The following is a 16169-nucleotide window of genomic DNA, read 5'->3' as shown; positions in this document are numbered from 1 at the left end:
AAACATATGGAAATGTTTGCTCTACCCAAAATTACAACCAAATAATTGCAGCATTACCGCAAAAATGGAAGAGGAAAGTGGAAGGAGGAAAAAGTAAGGAACTTGTCTGTCGGCCTTGCATTAAAGAACATAATTGGTTAAAGAAAATTGTGATAAATAAAAAAGTTTACCAGTTTCATTTAAGGACCAAAAGATTGACAGCCGTCCCATATAGATTGCAAAATAGTTGGGAAGAGATTTTTGACGTACCGATTCCATGGCATAGTGTTTATGAACTGACACGCAAAACGACGCCGGATTCAAAACTTATAATTTTTCAATTTAAATTATTATATAAAATTCTTGCTACCAATAGAATGTTATTTGTATGGGGTATACAATCTTCCCAGCTCTGCAGATTTGGCTATGAAGAGACAGAATCATTAGATCATTTGTTTTGGTACTGTCCATTTGTAGCTTGTTTCTGGACACAGGTCCAGGAATGGCTGAAGGATTGCAATATTTGCATGAAGCTGACCCTGCAGATAGCACTACTGGGTGATCTGAAAAGTTATGTCAATCGATCAATAGTATTATAAATACTTTTAGCAAAGATGTTCATTTTCAATTCACAAACTGTAGAAACAATGAGAATAGAAAGGTTCAGAACTTTTGTAAAACATCACAGTACAGTTGAAAAATATATGGCAAATATAAATTCAATATGGATGGTGTTAAGAGATCGATGGGAGGTGTTAAATGGAGCTGAAGGATGGGACTAATAACAACAACTAATAACAACAAGATAACTAGTGTCAGACATGCTTTTGTGAAAGAGCACAGTTAGAAAGATATGGCATATAGAAACATACCAGATGGACATCATGAAAATGATCGGAGGAAGTTCAGGAGTAAAAACAATCAAAATATAATTAGTGACTGTGTCTATAAAATGTATATAGTATGTATAAGCATGAAGTAGAGGCCTAAGCATTGTTGTTCACTAGTTTACTCCAATTAGGGAGGGGATGGTGGGGTTGGAAAGTAATAACGGGAGATATATATATTTTTTAAAGGATATGTATTTATGTATATGTGTATGTATGTGTATATATATGTATATATGCGAGAGAAAAAAACAACAACAAAAAAGTAGATATCCTAACCAACTTGCCAAACCGATAGTTATATATACACACACATACACATACACATATACACACACATACACACACATACACATATACAGTTGAAGTCGGAAGTTTACATACACTTACGTCGGAGTCATTAAAACTTGTTTTTCAACCACTCCACACATTTCTTGTTAACAAACTATAATTTTCGCAAGTCGGTTAGGACATCTACTTCGTGCATGACAAGTAATTTTTCAAACAATTGTTTAGAGATAGATTATTTCACTTCTAATTCACTGTATCACAATTCCAGTGTGTCAGAGGTTTACATACACTAAGTTGACTGTGCCTTTAAACAGCTTGGAAAATTCCAGAAAATGATGTCATGGCTTTAGAAGCTTCTGATAGGCTAATTGACATCATTTGAGTCAATTGGAGGTGTACCTGTGGATGTATATCAAGGCCTACCTTCAAACTCAATGCCTCTTTGCTTGACATCATGGGAAAATCAAAAGAAATCAGGCAAGAACTCAGAAAATAATTGTAGACCTCCACAAGTCTGGTACATCCTTGGGAGCAATTTTCAAACGCCTGAAGGTACCACGTTCATCTGTACAAACAATAGTACGCAAGTATAAACACCATGGGACCATGCAGCCGTCATACCGCTCAGGAAGGAGATGAATGTACTTGGGTGCGAAAAGTGCAAATCAATCCCAGAACAACAGCAAAGGACCTTGTGAAGATGCTGGAGGAAACAGGTACAAAACTATCTATATCTACAGTAAAACGAGTCCTATATCGACATAACTTGAAAGGCCGCTCAGCAAGGAAGAAGCTACTGCTCCAAAACTGCCATAAAAAAGCCAGACTACGGTTTGCAACTGTACATGGGGACAAAGATCGTACTTTTTGGAGAAATGTCCTCTGGTCTGATGAAACAAAAATAGAACTGTTTGGCCATAATGACCATCGTTATGTTTGGAGGAAAATTAATTTTAAAAACTGTTCGCTAGGCGTAGGCAAGACCATAAGCAAATACAGTGAGGGAAAAAAGTATTTGATTCCCTGCTGATTTTGTACGTTTGTCCACCGACAAAGACATGATCAGTCTATAATTTTAATGATAGGTTTATTTGAACAGTGAGAGACAGAATAACAAAAAAACAAAACAAAAAACGCATGTCAAAAATGTTATAAATTGATTTGCATTTTAATGAGGGAAATAAGTATTTGACCCCTCTGCAAAACATTACTTGGTGGCAAAACCCTTGTTGGCAATCACAGAGGTCAGACGTTTCTTGTAGTTGGCCACCAGGTTTGCACACATCTCAGGAGGGATTTTGTTCCACTCCTCTTTGCAGATCTTCTCCAAGTCATTACGGTTTCGAGGCTGACGTTTGGCAAATCGAACCTTCAGCTCCCTCCACAGATTTTCTATGGGATTAAGGTCTGGAGACTGGCTAGGCCACTCCAGGACCTTAATGTGCTTCTTCTTGAGCCACTCCTTTGTTGCCTTGGCCGTGTGTTTTGGGTCATTGTCATGCTGGAATACCCATCCACGACCCATTTTCAATGCCCTGGCTGAGGGAAGGAGGTTCTCACCCAAGATTTGACGGTACATGGCCCCGTCCATCGTCCCTTTGATTCGGTGAAGTTGTCCTTTCTCCTTAGCAGAAAAACACCCCCAAAGCATAATGTTTCCACCTCCATGTTTGACGGTGGGGATGGTGTTCTTGGGGTCATAGGCAGCATTCCTCCTCCTCCAAACACGGCGAGTTGAGTTGATGCCAAAGAGCTCGATTTTGGTCTCATCTTACCACAACACTTTCACCCAGTTCTCCTCTGAATCATTCAGATGTTCATTGGCAAACTTCAGACGGGCCTGTACATGTGCTTTCTTGAGCAGGGGGACCTTACGTGCGTTGCAGGATTTCAGTCCTTCACGGCGTAGTGTGTTACCAATTGTTTTCTTGGTGACTATGGTCCCAGTTGCCTAGAGATCATTGACAAGATCCTCCCGTGTAGTTCTGGGCTGATTCCTCACCATTCTCATGATCATTACAACTCCACGAGGTGAGATCTTGCATGGAGCCTCAGGCCGAGGGAGATTGACAGTTATTTTGTGTTTCTTCCATTTTCAAATAATCACACCAACTGTTGTCACCTTCTCACCAAGCTGCTTAGGGATGGTCTTGTAGCCCATTCATGCCTTGTTTAGGTCTACAATCTTGTCCCTGACATACTTGGAGAGCTCTTTGGTCTTGGCCATGGTGGAGAGTTTGGAATCTGATTGATTGATTGCTTCTGTGGACAGGTGTCTTTTATACAGGTAACAAACTGAGATTAGGAGCACTCCGTTTAAGAGTGTGCTCCTAATCTCAGCTCGTTATCTGTATTATTGACACCTGGGAGCCAGAAATCTTTCTGATTGAGAGGAGGTCAAATAACTTCTTTCCCTCATTAAAATGCAAATCAATTTATAACATTTCTGACATGCATTTTTCTGGATTATTCTGTTGTTATTCTGTCTCTCACTGTTCAAATAAACCTACCATTAAAATTATAGACTGATCATTTCTTTGTCAGTGGGCAAACGTACAAAATCAGCAGGGGATAAAATACTTTTTTCCCACACTGTAGGTAAACTGGGATAATAATAAAGAGTTAATCAGTGTGATTTTTCCACACATTTACAGGTATTTACCTTTCCATGGTATCAAGATCATATCTATTTTTGCTAACTTTATATTACATTTTTTTGGAGTGAGATCATTTATTTCATTTGGGATATGTATTCCGAGTATATCCACATCACCATCAGACCATTTTATTGGTAAACTACATGGTAATGTAAAAATTGTATTTTTTTGTGATCCAATACATAATATAGTACATTTATCATAATTTGGTTGTAATCCAGAGAGGTTAGAAAATGTATCTAGATCCTCTATGAGGCTGTGGAGGGATTCAAGTTGTGGATTTAAAAGAAAACATGAATCATCAGCGTACAATGACACCTTTGTTTTTAAACCCTGGATTTCTAATCCCTTGATATTATTGTTGGATCTGATTTTAATAGCTAATATCTCGATGGCAATAATACATAGATATGCCGATAGTGGACAACCTTGTTTCACTCCTCTTGACAGTTTAAAACTTTCTGAGAAATAGCCATTATTCACTATTTTACACCTATGGTTAGTATACATGATTTTAACCCAATTTATAAGAGATTGTCCAAAATTGAAATGCTCCAAGCATTTATATATAAACCACAGTCATACTTTATCAAATGCCTTTCGAAGTCTGCTATGAATAGTAGGCCTGGTTTCCCAGATTTTTCATAGTGTTCTATTGTTTCCAGTACTTAAAACATGCTAATAACGGTCCTCTGAGTATATCCAAAAAGTTTTGGTATACCTCGACTGGTATGCCATCCAACCCTGGAGTTTTCCCGGATTTAAAGTCTTTAATTGCATCCAGAAGTTCCTCCTCTGTAATTTCACCTTCACATGAGTCTTTCTGTATGGATGTTAATTTTACATTATCAATAAAAAAAATTCTCTACAATTTGCTTCAGTTAGAGGAGATGGAGGCGACTGAAACGAAAACACATGCTTAAAGTACTTTGTTTCCTCCTTCAAAATATCATTTGGTGAAACATGGGTGACTCCGTCATTTGTAACCAGTTTCAATAAATTATTTTTGGCAGCATTCCTATGTTGAAGATTAAAAAAGAATTTGGTGCATTTTCCCCCATATTCCATCCAATTTGCTTTATTTTTTATAATATATTACCCTTGATCTTTCTTGAATAAGCTCTTTGCCATTGGATAGTTGCTGTGTGAAGGATATTTGCTGTATGCATGTTTTTATGTATGTACATTTAAATTTATGGTGCACAATAATTGCCCTTCGGTGACCATAAAGATCTCTTGAATTGAATTGTTTTCACAGTGACAGCAATCCTCTCTGAGAAAATTGGTGAAGTTGAGTTGGACATCACTAATATTCCAGCTGAACTCATAGATGTCTTAAAGGCCAGTGTGAAATATCTAACCTACCCCATCCTGATCTCCAGTGTGTTAAATATAACAGAGATTAACATTACTACTGGTAAGAGTTATTAATTGTTAATTTTTTATCATTTTATAAAAAGGTTCAAAACCTACAGGGCTCATGTGTTAGTATATGGTGTATGTAAAAAACAAACATGGACGTTGTTGGCATCAGAAGAAAACGTTGTATCTCCATATTATAATGTTCCATCCACTTCCCCTCCATTCACAGCATGCTACCAAAACAGCATTGGATTCCAGTGCAGGTGTGAGGACCAGTATGGTTGGTCATGTGACCAGTGTTCCTCCTATGGGTCCTGTGATGACATCATTGATGGCAAAATATGTGGATGTGTCAATGCTGTTCCTTCTAATGGACCGTTTTGTCAGCCAATCCCAGGTCAGTGTTTCCTTACCACTTCCACTCTGCTAGTTTAATCAATAGGATAACCAATGTTTATGTATTAATTCATCAATATTTAAACTCAAATCTTATCCCTATCTCCTTTACCACATAGATCTGACAGCTTGTCCAACACAATCTCCAATACCAGGTATGAGACAATTATTAATTACTATTTAATTAACAACAGTTTTACTGTACTAATTAGAGTCTTACTGAGAGCAACTTGCCATAGTGTTATCCATAGTTGTATATTTACTTGAGGCCTACACCTTTAAGACAAATAGCTGTAAAACAGGTTAGAGAACCAGCCATCATAATTATCTATTTTCCAGCAGAAGAGGAAACAAGTACTGGTTTTACACAAGAATCTATGCATTTCAAATACATGTAACAGTGTACAATGATCCAATGACCTGTTCAGATGTGATTTTGTTTGGGTTATCTTGTCAGATTATTACAGGAGGGACAAATTATGGCTAGTGTATGGAAAGTAATTTATATCTTCAAAAAGAGATTCTCTGTTGGTTTTTTAAAGATATTTAAACGTCCATAACAAATAACTTGAGCACTCCATCTCCTGCCATAACAAGTCAGTTCCTTATGCCATGTAGATACTGTACATAACTACTCTGTTAATCAAAATGTAATAATTCAATGATACACAGCAATGTCAGTAAAGTAAATACTTTTACACCTTAGTGTCAACAACAAAACAGACCACAGCAAGTTCAACAACTCCAACAACTCCCTCCAGTACGACATCAAGTATACAAATCTATAATTTCATTTAATTTGACCTATTTCCTTGTTACATTGTTGAAAGAAGTTGGACATCAACAATATTCCAGTTACACTAATTTGTTAAATGTATTGTTTTTCTGTTCCACTGTGCCTTAGTACCAACAACAAAACAGTCAACAGCAAGTTCAACAACTCCAACGACACCCTCCGGTATGAGACCTCAATTATACAAAATGTGTAATTACATTTTTAACTTTCGCATTCTTATATTTTGTTATCTTTTTGTTTTAGTAAACACACTGAACCTACAATTTACTATGGATATTACCTTTAACTCTACCTTTAATGATGAAAATAATGCAATGTTCAAAGATGTTGATCAAACTGTGAGTATACTATATTCCCTCATCCTTATCAAAATGTACATGTGCTGTAATGTAAAGTGTCAACCTGGACTCAGGGGTAGACGTAACATTGTAAACGTAAATCGGTCTCACTCCATTTAGTACGATAGGTTACATTTCGTATGGTATGAATTAATTTATGGATGTCCATCATTCATTTCGCATGATATGTGACAAATGACAATTTGTATGATATGCGACGAATTGCAATTTGTGCAGTATGTTACAAATTTGCAATATGTATGATATGTTATGAATTCCAATTTGTTGTGGCTAACATTAGCTAGGTGGCTAGTTGGCTAATTTTAGCGAGGATAGGGGTTAGGGGTTAAGGTTAGGGTTAAGGTTAGGGTTCAGGTTAGGGGAAGGGTTATCTAACATGCTAAGTAGTTGCAAAGTAGCAAGTAGTTGCACACTTGCTAATTAGCTAAAATGCTAAAGTTGTCGATGATGTGATTAGAATACGACCCAACCAACTTCCCTCCTTTAAAGGGAAAGGAAAAGGGAAAGGGGGATACCTAGTCAGTTGTACAACTGAATGCATTCAACTGAAATGCGTCTTCCTCATTTAACCCAACTCCTCTGTCTTAAAGGAAAAATCCATGCAAAACCACTCATTCCTTTAATTTACAGTGTTAAATAACACTAATATATGAGAACAATATCTTTTGTGAACAAATGTTATATTTTGGCATTATAATAAGGTTGGTAGCAACATGGAAAATCATTGTGGAAATCTGTTGCATCTCAAGTCGACTACAAAATCCACAATGCAATGCTCTCGCTATGGGCTGGCTGGCTAGCTAGCAAATGTAGCTACACACAATAATACCAAAGACAATATACATTTACATCATTTAGCAGACGCTCTTATCCAGAGCGACTTACAGTTAGTGAATACATTTTCTTTATTATTATTATTTTTTTTATACTGGCCCCCCATGGGAATCGAACCCACAACCCTGGCGTTGCAAACGCCATGCTCTATCAACTGAGCTACATCCCTGCCGGCCATTCCCTCCCCTACCCTGGGCACGGGCCAATTGTGCGCCGCCCATGAGTCTCCCGGTCGCGGCCGGCTGCGACAGAGCCTGGATTCGAACCAGGATCTCTAGTGGCACAGTTAGCACTGCGATGCATTACCTTAGACCACTGCGCCACTCAGGAGATCAGCATGTAATGTAGATAGTTAGCTGTAAAATCACCTAAACAAACTGCACTATCAATTTAGGAGTCTACAATCTCAACATGTTTAACCTGCAGATCGATGTGCCTCACAGAGTGGAGTCTAACATTAGCAACAGCAGATATACTTTTGAGGAGATGGGAAACGTTTCCCATGCTACGTCAATGGGCGCGGTGCATTCTGGGCAATTCTGGGACAAGGAGCGCTCTCCAAAGAGTGAATGGGCGTCTATTGGGCGCTAGCAAAAAAAAAAAACATTAGCACAAATTTCATTAACAAAAATTACATTACAAATCTTTTTCGAGATATGAGTTAATTAACTTGCTATCTGTAATATCGTATAGCTTTGGAATCGTGACATTACGCACTTTCTAGGAAAATAGGCTTGTTTCTCGACATATACACTGACTTTGAGAAGGAATTGCGTGATGATTAGCTTAGCAACCGCGTCACGCAGCATGACAACGTGAACGTGATTGGTTGAAAGTCTGCTGGGTGGGGCGTTATACAGTTGAAGTCGGAAGTTTACATACACTTAGGTTGGAGTCATTAAAACTTGTTTTTCAACCACTCCACACATTTATTTTTAACAAACTATAGTTTTGGCAAGTCGGTTAGGATATCTACTTTGTGCATGACACAAGTAATTTTTCCAACAATTGTTTACAGACAGATTATTTCACTTATAATTCACTGTATCACAATTCCAGTGGGTCAGAAGTTTACATACACTAAGTTGACTGTGCCTTTAAACAGCTTGGAAAATTCCAGAAAATGATGTCATGGCTTTAGAAGCTTCTGATAGGCTAATTGACATAATTTGAGTCAATTGGAGGTGTACCTGTGGATGTATTTCAAGGCCTACCTTCAAACTCAATGCCTCTTTGCTTGACATCATGGGAAAATCAAAAGAAATCAGCCAAGACCTCAGAAAAATAATTGTAGACCTCCACAAGTCTGGTTCATCCTTGGGAGCAATATTCAAATGCCTGAAGGTACCACGTTCATCTGTACAAACAATAATACGCAAGTATAAACACCATGGGACCACGCAGCCATCATAACGCTCAAGAAGGAGACACATTCTGTCTCCTAGAGATGAACGTACTTTGGTGCAAAAACTGCAAATAAATCCCAGAACAACAGCAAAGGACCTTGTGAAGATGCTGGAGGAAACAGGTACAAAAGTATCTATATCGACAGTAAAACAAGTCCTATATCGACATAACCCAAAAGGCCGCTCAGCAAGGAAGAAGCCACTGCTCCAAAATCGCCATAAAAAAGCCAGACTACGGTTTGCAACTGCACATGGGGACAAAGATCGTACTTTTTGGAGAAAGGTCCTCTGGTCTGATGAAACAAAAATAGAATTGTCTGGTCATAATGACCATCGTTATGTTTGGAGGAAAAAGGGGGTTGCTTGCAAGCCGAAGAACACCATCCCAACTGTGAAGCACGGGATTGGCAGCATCACGCTGTGGGGGTGCTTTGCTGCAGGAGGGACTGGTGCACTTCACAAAATAGATGGCATCATGAGGAAGGAAAATTATGTGGATATATTGAAACAACATCTCAAGACATCAGTCAGGAAGTTAAAGCTTGGTCGCAAATGGGTCTTCCAAATGGACAATGACCCCAAGCATACTTCCAAAGTTGTGGCAAAATGGCTTAAGGACAACAAAGTCAAGGTATTGGAGTGGCCATCACAAAGCCCTGACCTCAATCCTATAGAACATTTGTTGGCAGAACTGAAAAAGCGTGTGCGAGCAAGGAAGCCTACAATCCTGACTCAGTTACACCAGCTCTGTCAGGGGGAATGGGCCAAAATTCACCCAACTTATTGTGGGAAGCTTGTGAAAGGCTACCCGAAACGTTTGACCCAAGTTAAACAATTTAAAGGCAATGATACCAAATACTAATTGAGTGTATGTAAACTTCTGACCCACTGGGAATGTGATGAAAGAAATAAAAGCTGAAATAAATCATTCTCTCTACTATTATTCTGACATTTCACATTCTTATAATAAAGTGGTGATCCTAACTGACCTAAGACAGGCAATATTTACTAGGATTAAATGTCAGGAATGGTGAAAAACTGAGTTGAAATGTATTTGGCTAAGGTGTATGTAAACTTCCGACTTCAACTGTACGTGCCTTCATTCATTCGATTCCGTGCCTTCATTCATTCGATTCCTATCTCCTTTCTATAATATCTCTGGCAACGGCACCATGCAATACACCCTGGACTAGAGGCAGACAAATAGGAAAAATGTGCTAGACGCTCTGTTAAATTACACATTTCTCGAGGTAGGAGTATCGCAAAATTATGATCAATGGCTCATTCGAGAGAAGACATCCCCTCGAATTATGACTTCGTCTGTATGATAGACATTTTCGCGATCTAAATGTCTTATTCCTATTAACTGCCAGTGTAGTGAGAGCAATTTTATGACGTTGCTACATCATACCGGCCGGATTTCTACCTGCTTGAATGCCAATAACTCAGATACACATGAAAACATGAAATAACCCAGGGAATCGATAGAACAACACTCAGAGCAGCACAAAAACAATATAGCATTCAAAATGGGTAAACCTTTCTTTTAAGCTGGGTGTACACTACACACGATTTTGGCCCCGATTTAGCTGTCCCAGACCCATGGTGCACACACTGGTTGAATCAACGTTGTTTCCATGTAATTTCAGTGAAATTACGTTGAACAAACGTGGAATAGAGGTTGAATTGACGTTTGTGCCCAGTGGGAAGTCTTTGAGATCTGAGACAAAATTCGGCTGTCACCTACGCTCGTTTAATGTGAGCCGGTCAGAGAATCAATCTGAGGACTACCGATCCCATCTTTGAGCCATCCCAGACGTCCCAATATTTTCAAACATGTTTGATTTTATCGCCACAAAATCTGCAACGCTCTTGTAGTGTGAGATGTACAAAGACACGTTTTAGGAACGGTGATCAGCAGTAACCAATGAGAGCTCACCAGAGAAGAGGTCAAAGATGATGACGTTGTATCGCATCACCTGGAATGTGTAGACTCTCGAACAGGAGCGATGACTACTACTAGTATGCGTTTGTAAATTGCCTTTACCAAAGCCAAAGTGTCAAATCATTACAGCTCTTTAGTTCACAAGCAATGTTATTCAATTCAAAATGGATTGGCTAGATATTTCAACTCTGTATGGCAAGCGTGAATTTCTGACTGAAAACGTTTATGAGGCCACTTTGAGCCACAGCTCGTTCTAGCAACGTTAACAATCTAATCACATCATCACACCATTGTTTTCGCGAGACAGTGTGATATGGAGAATCCTCACAACCAAGTGAAGAATCGTGTATTGTGTGACCCCCTATATGTGCCACATCATTTAGTGTGCGCACCACTACCTTGACAAGACAAAAAAAACTACAGGAAAGACTGTCGTTTATTGTGAGAGGCGCTGTGATGTTAGGATTTTGAAAGTCATGTTGTGTACGCCCGGCATTATGTAACCATACCAAACGTAACATATCATACTAATTTGAGTGTCACAGATTTACATGTACTACTGATGTAGGATCTTAATTTGATCACCCCGTTGCAGGACAACTTTCCAAAACTTGTAGTGTATTTGAGGTTTAAAAAGGCTTCTGAAGTTTTAATTCCCACTTTGAAATTTCAGACTTGATTTTGCCTCACAAAAAATGTATCAACCCCTACAAAAATGTCCATGAATTATAATCCACATTCCTTGTCGGATTATTTTCCTGCTGTAGCAAACTGGCTCCAATTAAGATCCTACATCTGTATGTTACGTCTATTCCTTGAAGAAAGGCTGGAAGTGTTGCCATCATTTAATTTGTCTAATCCATTCACCAACACATGTTTCTGGTTTCAGTTCATGTCCTTTTCAAGTCTTTTTTTAAATCACTCTTGATCAATAATAATTTCACTGTCTCACACAGATCAGAGACGTATATAAGAGAAACATGCGAGGCTTCATATCAGCAAAGTTAAATAGGTTTAAGTAAGTTTTGCCCCGGTGTTATTACCTCAAGCCTTCATTTCATGTGCTGATAATTTGAATATTCGAATACTAAATGTCACCTTAAATTTAGCCAATTTCTCAACGTTCAGTATAATGTATAATTTCAATCCCAGGTGATTTAGTTGCACAAATGTAATGAATTGAAGGTTGCTTAGCAGAGTTGAAATGCTAACACTTTAAACTGTGGCCCAAAATGTCCAATATAATAAATACATTTTCAGTATATGCCCCAGAGACAAGATTTTCCCCTCAAAATGAAAAGGATTTGGGATTGACGTTATACAGTGTATATATTGGCTACTTTTACTAATGTACACATGCATGCTATTCATTTGTGGATATGCAATGTTTTCTGATTTTTTTCTCTCCACATGAATAGGAGTGGAAGTGTAATTTCAGATTTTACTGTTATGACAACAATTGTCGATAATGAGGAAATTGCAAAAGCAAAAGATGATATTGTCTCAACAATTGGAGGAAAATATAAAATACGTAAGTACTTGATTAGGTTAGTATTTGGTGGATTTGGTGGATCATTCTGAACATACCAAGTTAGTTATTACTTGTCCTGAAATAAATTCAAAAAATAATTTAGATCAGTTTAAACTGTGGCAGCAGGACATGTCAATTCATTTTAGATTAATGTGCACTTGCTTGCATTGCTTGTGTGCTTTAAAAATATTGTCACAATAATTTCAGTTATATTCGACTTCATGTAATCACATTATTCATAACATGTATCTATCTATAAAATTACAATTAGAAATATTGTATAAAATATATTGTGTATTTATATATTTAAGTTGTGGAGTAGTATTTTCACGTCATGATTTCACAAATCCTATGCCATTTCTCTCCAGGGTTTACCTGCTTGAATAATACGATCTTTGGCAATGGACAAGTTAATGAAATAGTTGTAGCTAACTGCAAATCGGATGAAGTGGGTTACAAGACTGCTATTTGTCAAGAAAATGGAACTTTTTCAGTTCGGGAGAACAACTGTGTCTTAAAAGAAATTGAAAACCTATTTCTTTTATCTCAGGTAATATATTAACATAAAAACATGTTTCACTCTATATAAAATATACTGGATATAAAAATTGTTTAGTAATGATGCTATTGCTTTGTTGCAGTACTGTGTATAGCAACAATTCTTAAATACATTTGTATTATATCTTTCTTTCATCACTTTAAATCCACACAGACTTTAGTGGGGACTGATCTTCCAGGCTTTTTGGAAAGACTCCGCAACAGCACTTTTAACCTCCTAGATAGAATAGTTGCATCACCTGCAACTATTTCTATTATTGTTGATATTCTAAAAAATGTTGCAAATGTGTCCCGAAGTACCCCAATTAACAAACCATTGATGACGGTATGTTGACATCAACAGCATCACTTTAACTCATTTTCAAAATGTGCCATTTAAAGATATTCTAATACTAATTTATTATTACACCCTTAAAAGTTGAATTAGAGCACATACAGCATCATTTTTTATTAGGTTTTCAATAATCATATACAAATTCTGATTTCTATCTTGATCTCTAGAATTTTCTGGAAACGGCAGGTGTACTTACTTCAAATGGAGCTAAAGCCTCCTGGGATGTTCTAAACACCAACCTCACCAAAAACGAAAACTCAGTCTTTCTGGGCACCTTTGAAACAATTTCCAATTTTCTTACCAATGACTTTTTTGACATAGAAACGCCAAGCATTATTTTAAACAAAACCTCAGTCAACAACTCAGTCAACAACTCATTCAATTTAAACTCGTCTGTTCTGATAGACATACCGGCATCTGAAGCTTCCTTCAATTCAATCACCATAATAACATTTGACTCCTTGAATAATGTTTTACCCGCAAGAAACAGTAGCAGTCTGAACGACAGTGTCAACTCCATCAACGGAAAAGTAGTTCTGGTGAAGGTGAATGGCACAATCAAGAATGTGACTTTCAGTTTTGCCGTACTGAACGAGACACTGGGCAATCCTCAGTGTGTTTTCTGGAACTTCAGCCTTTTTGGCGGACTTGGAGGATGGGATGATAATGGATGTGAACTGCAGTCTGATGAGGATCGCACTGTCACCTGTCACTGTAATCATCTGACCTCCTACTCCATTTTGATGTCGCCTTTCATTCCGGATGCGTTTCGAGCCGCTTTGGATTTTATCACTTACATTGGAGTTGGCATATCAATGGGTTGCTTGGTCGTGTGTCTCATCATTGAGATATTGGTATGGAATGCTGTGACTGGAAACAACACGTCTTACATGCGTCATGTCTCTATAGTTAACATCGCCTTGTCCCTTCTGATTGCTGACATCTGGTTCATTATTGGTGCAGCAATTTCAGAATATGACCAAAAAAATGTACCTGCGTGTTCCGCAGCAACGTTTTTCATCCACTTTTTCTACCTGGCTCTGTTTTTCTGGATGCTGGTCTCAGGCCTTTTGCTGCTCTACCGGACTGTAATGGTTTTCTCTCACATGTCTAAACCAGCAATGTTGGCCTTCAGTTTTTTTTTGGGATATGGAGCACCCATCATCATTGCTGTCATAACTATCGCAGTTACAGCGCCAGTGAAAGAATACATCAGAGATAATGATGGGGTTTGCTGGCTCAACTGGACAGAGTCAATGGCCCTCCTGGCTTTTGTGATCCCTGCCCTGACCATAGTGGTCATCAACCTTTTGATCCTGATTGTGGTTCTGTACAAAATGCTGACGAGAGGTGTGGGGGATGTTACCCAACCAGATGAGAGAAATGCTGTGGTGGTCATCGCCAGGTGTCTGGCCATTCTGACTCCCTTCTTTGGTACTACCTGGGGACTAGGAGTAGGAACCATGACTAACCCAGAAAACCTAGGAATCCATATTGTGTTTGCAATCTTCAATTCATTACAGGTATTTACCTCAGTTAAATAACACTAGTAATGAACTGTTCCTCAGTGAAATACAATAGACTTGAACGATTCTTTTAAAAACTGCATCAAATTCCCAATGGCATGTTATACTAAATTAAGATTTGGATTAATGTTTACAATTAAATATACTGTACTTTGGTGTAGTAATTCCATCCTTCACCATGTTATCCTTCAAAGGGTTTGTTCATCTTGGTATTTGGAACACTTTTGGACAAAAAGGTATGTTCCTGACACACTTACTGATACCCCTCAAATTATGTATTGGAATGTGCTGTGTACTGACAATTCATATTTTTGATGAATTCCCTGCCTGCGTTTTCAGATCCGGGAAGCTCTGACAGGAATGTCACAAGTGTCCTCCAACCGCACAAGGGTAAGGGCTTATGTGTTGCTGGCCACAACAAGTTTATTACACTATTGTCTATGCTTCCTCATTTGATCATTTTATTGTATTTATCACTGTGTTGAACACGTTAAGAAGTTTACTACCTTTAAGATAGTATTTAATGTTTTATGTTTTATTCTCGTTTCAGACCACAAATGCTACAACATCATCGACAAGTGGTTTGGGCTTTTTCCGGATACGGAGGAGAAGTAAGTATATAGTATAAAGTAATACTCTTAGGCAATTGGGCACAACTTCACATTAAGTTGCCCTTATACTGCAGTATGTAGTGCCATTGTTTGAACTATTGTTCCTACTGTTCCAGATATTTTCAACATTTCAGCAGCTCCAACATACAGCACTACTGGTGCATCAGAGACTTTCATCAACACTTAACTCAATGCCACAAATGTGATTATTATGAAATAATCTGACAATCAAAAGGCGTTGTCACATATCATCAATTGATGCACTAGGTTACAGTAGCTAACACCTTGAGTGTGACCTGAAAGTGACTGCACCAAGATCTGACCCCAGCTCTCAGTGACGTCATTAGTGGTTATGTCTAACACAAACATTTTTACATTTTACATTTTTAGTCATTTAGCAGACGCTCTTATCCAGAGCGACTTACAGGAGCAATTAGGGTTAAGTGCCTTGCTCAAGGGCACATCGACAGATTTTTCACCTAGTCTGCTCGGGGATTAGAACCAGCGACCTTTCGGTTACTGGCACAACGCTCTTAACCACTAAGCTACCTGCCGCACAAAGGGATTCATACTGAACTATATGGTGTTTGAACTTTTTAATCGGGATTGTTAAGTATTATATTAAATAACATTATACTTTTTTTGGGGGGTGGGGGGTGTTTAAATAAGAGTATTACTGTGTAAATGGATTAATCAG

At 38.1% G+C, this 16169-nt stretch overlaps 1 protein-coding gene across 5 annotated transcripts in view; it reads left to right on the top strand.

The window, feature by feature from the left end:
* The window catches only part of LOC121548861 (adhesion G protein-coupled receptor F5), a 30888-nt gene extending 14983 nt beyond the window's left edge, over positions 1-15905 (top strand). For 2 of the 5 annotated variants that reach the window (XM_045210147.1, XM_045210144.1), the window contains 15 exons: positions 5079-5231; positions 5406-5573; positions 5692-5727; positions 6279-6344; positions 6477-6530; positions 6612-6706; positions 11869-11930; positions 12331-12443; positions 12812-12993; positions 13156-13326; positions 13503-14858; positions 15056-15097; positions 15201-15251; positions 15412-15472; positions 15589-15905. In XM_045210147.1, coding sequence (XP_045066082.1) covers positions 5079-5231; positions 5406-5573; positions 5692-5727; positions 6279-6344; positions 6477-6530; positions 6612-6706; positions 11869-11930; positions 12331-12443; positions 12812-12993; positions 13156-13326; positions 13503-14858; positions 15056-15097; positions 15201-15251; positions 15412-15472; positions 15589-15659 — 2681 coding nt within the window. In that variant the 3' untranslated portion in view covers positions 15660-15905. Of the gene's footprint in view, positions 1-5072; positions 5232-5405; positions 5574-5691; positions 5728-6278; positions 6345-6476; positions 6531-6611; positions 6707-11868; positions 11931-12330; positions 12444-12811; positions 12994-13155; positions 13327-13502; positions 14859-15055; positions 15098-15200; positions 15252-15411; positions 15473-15588 lie in introns of those variants that run through there. The other 3 variants (XM_045210145.1, XM_045210143.1, XM_045210146.1) reach the window with 3 other exon arrangements.
* The last annotated feature ends 264 nt before the right edge of the window (positions 15906-16169 follow it).

Source organism: Coregonus clupeaformis, chromosome 33 (assembly GCF_020615455.1).
Source record: "Coregonus clupeaformis isolate EN_2021a chromosome 33, ASM2061545v1, whole genome shotgun sequence".
Taxonomy (NCBI): Eukaryota; Metazoa; Chordata; class Actinopteri; order Salmoniformes; family Salmonidae; genus Coregonus; species Coregonus clupeaformis.
Note: the sequence above shows the minus strand (reverse complement) of the source record. Positions and strands in the feature narration are given on the sequence as shown.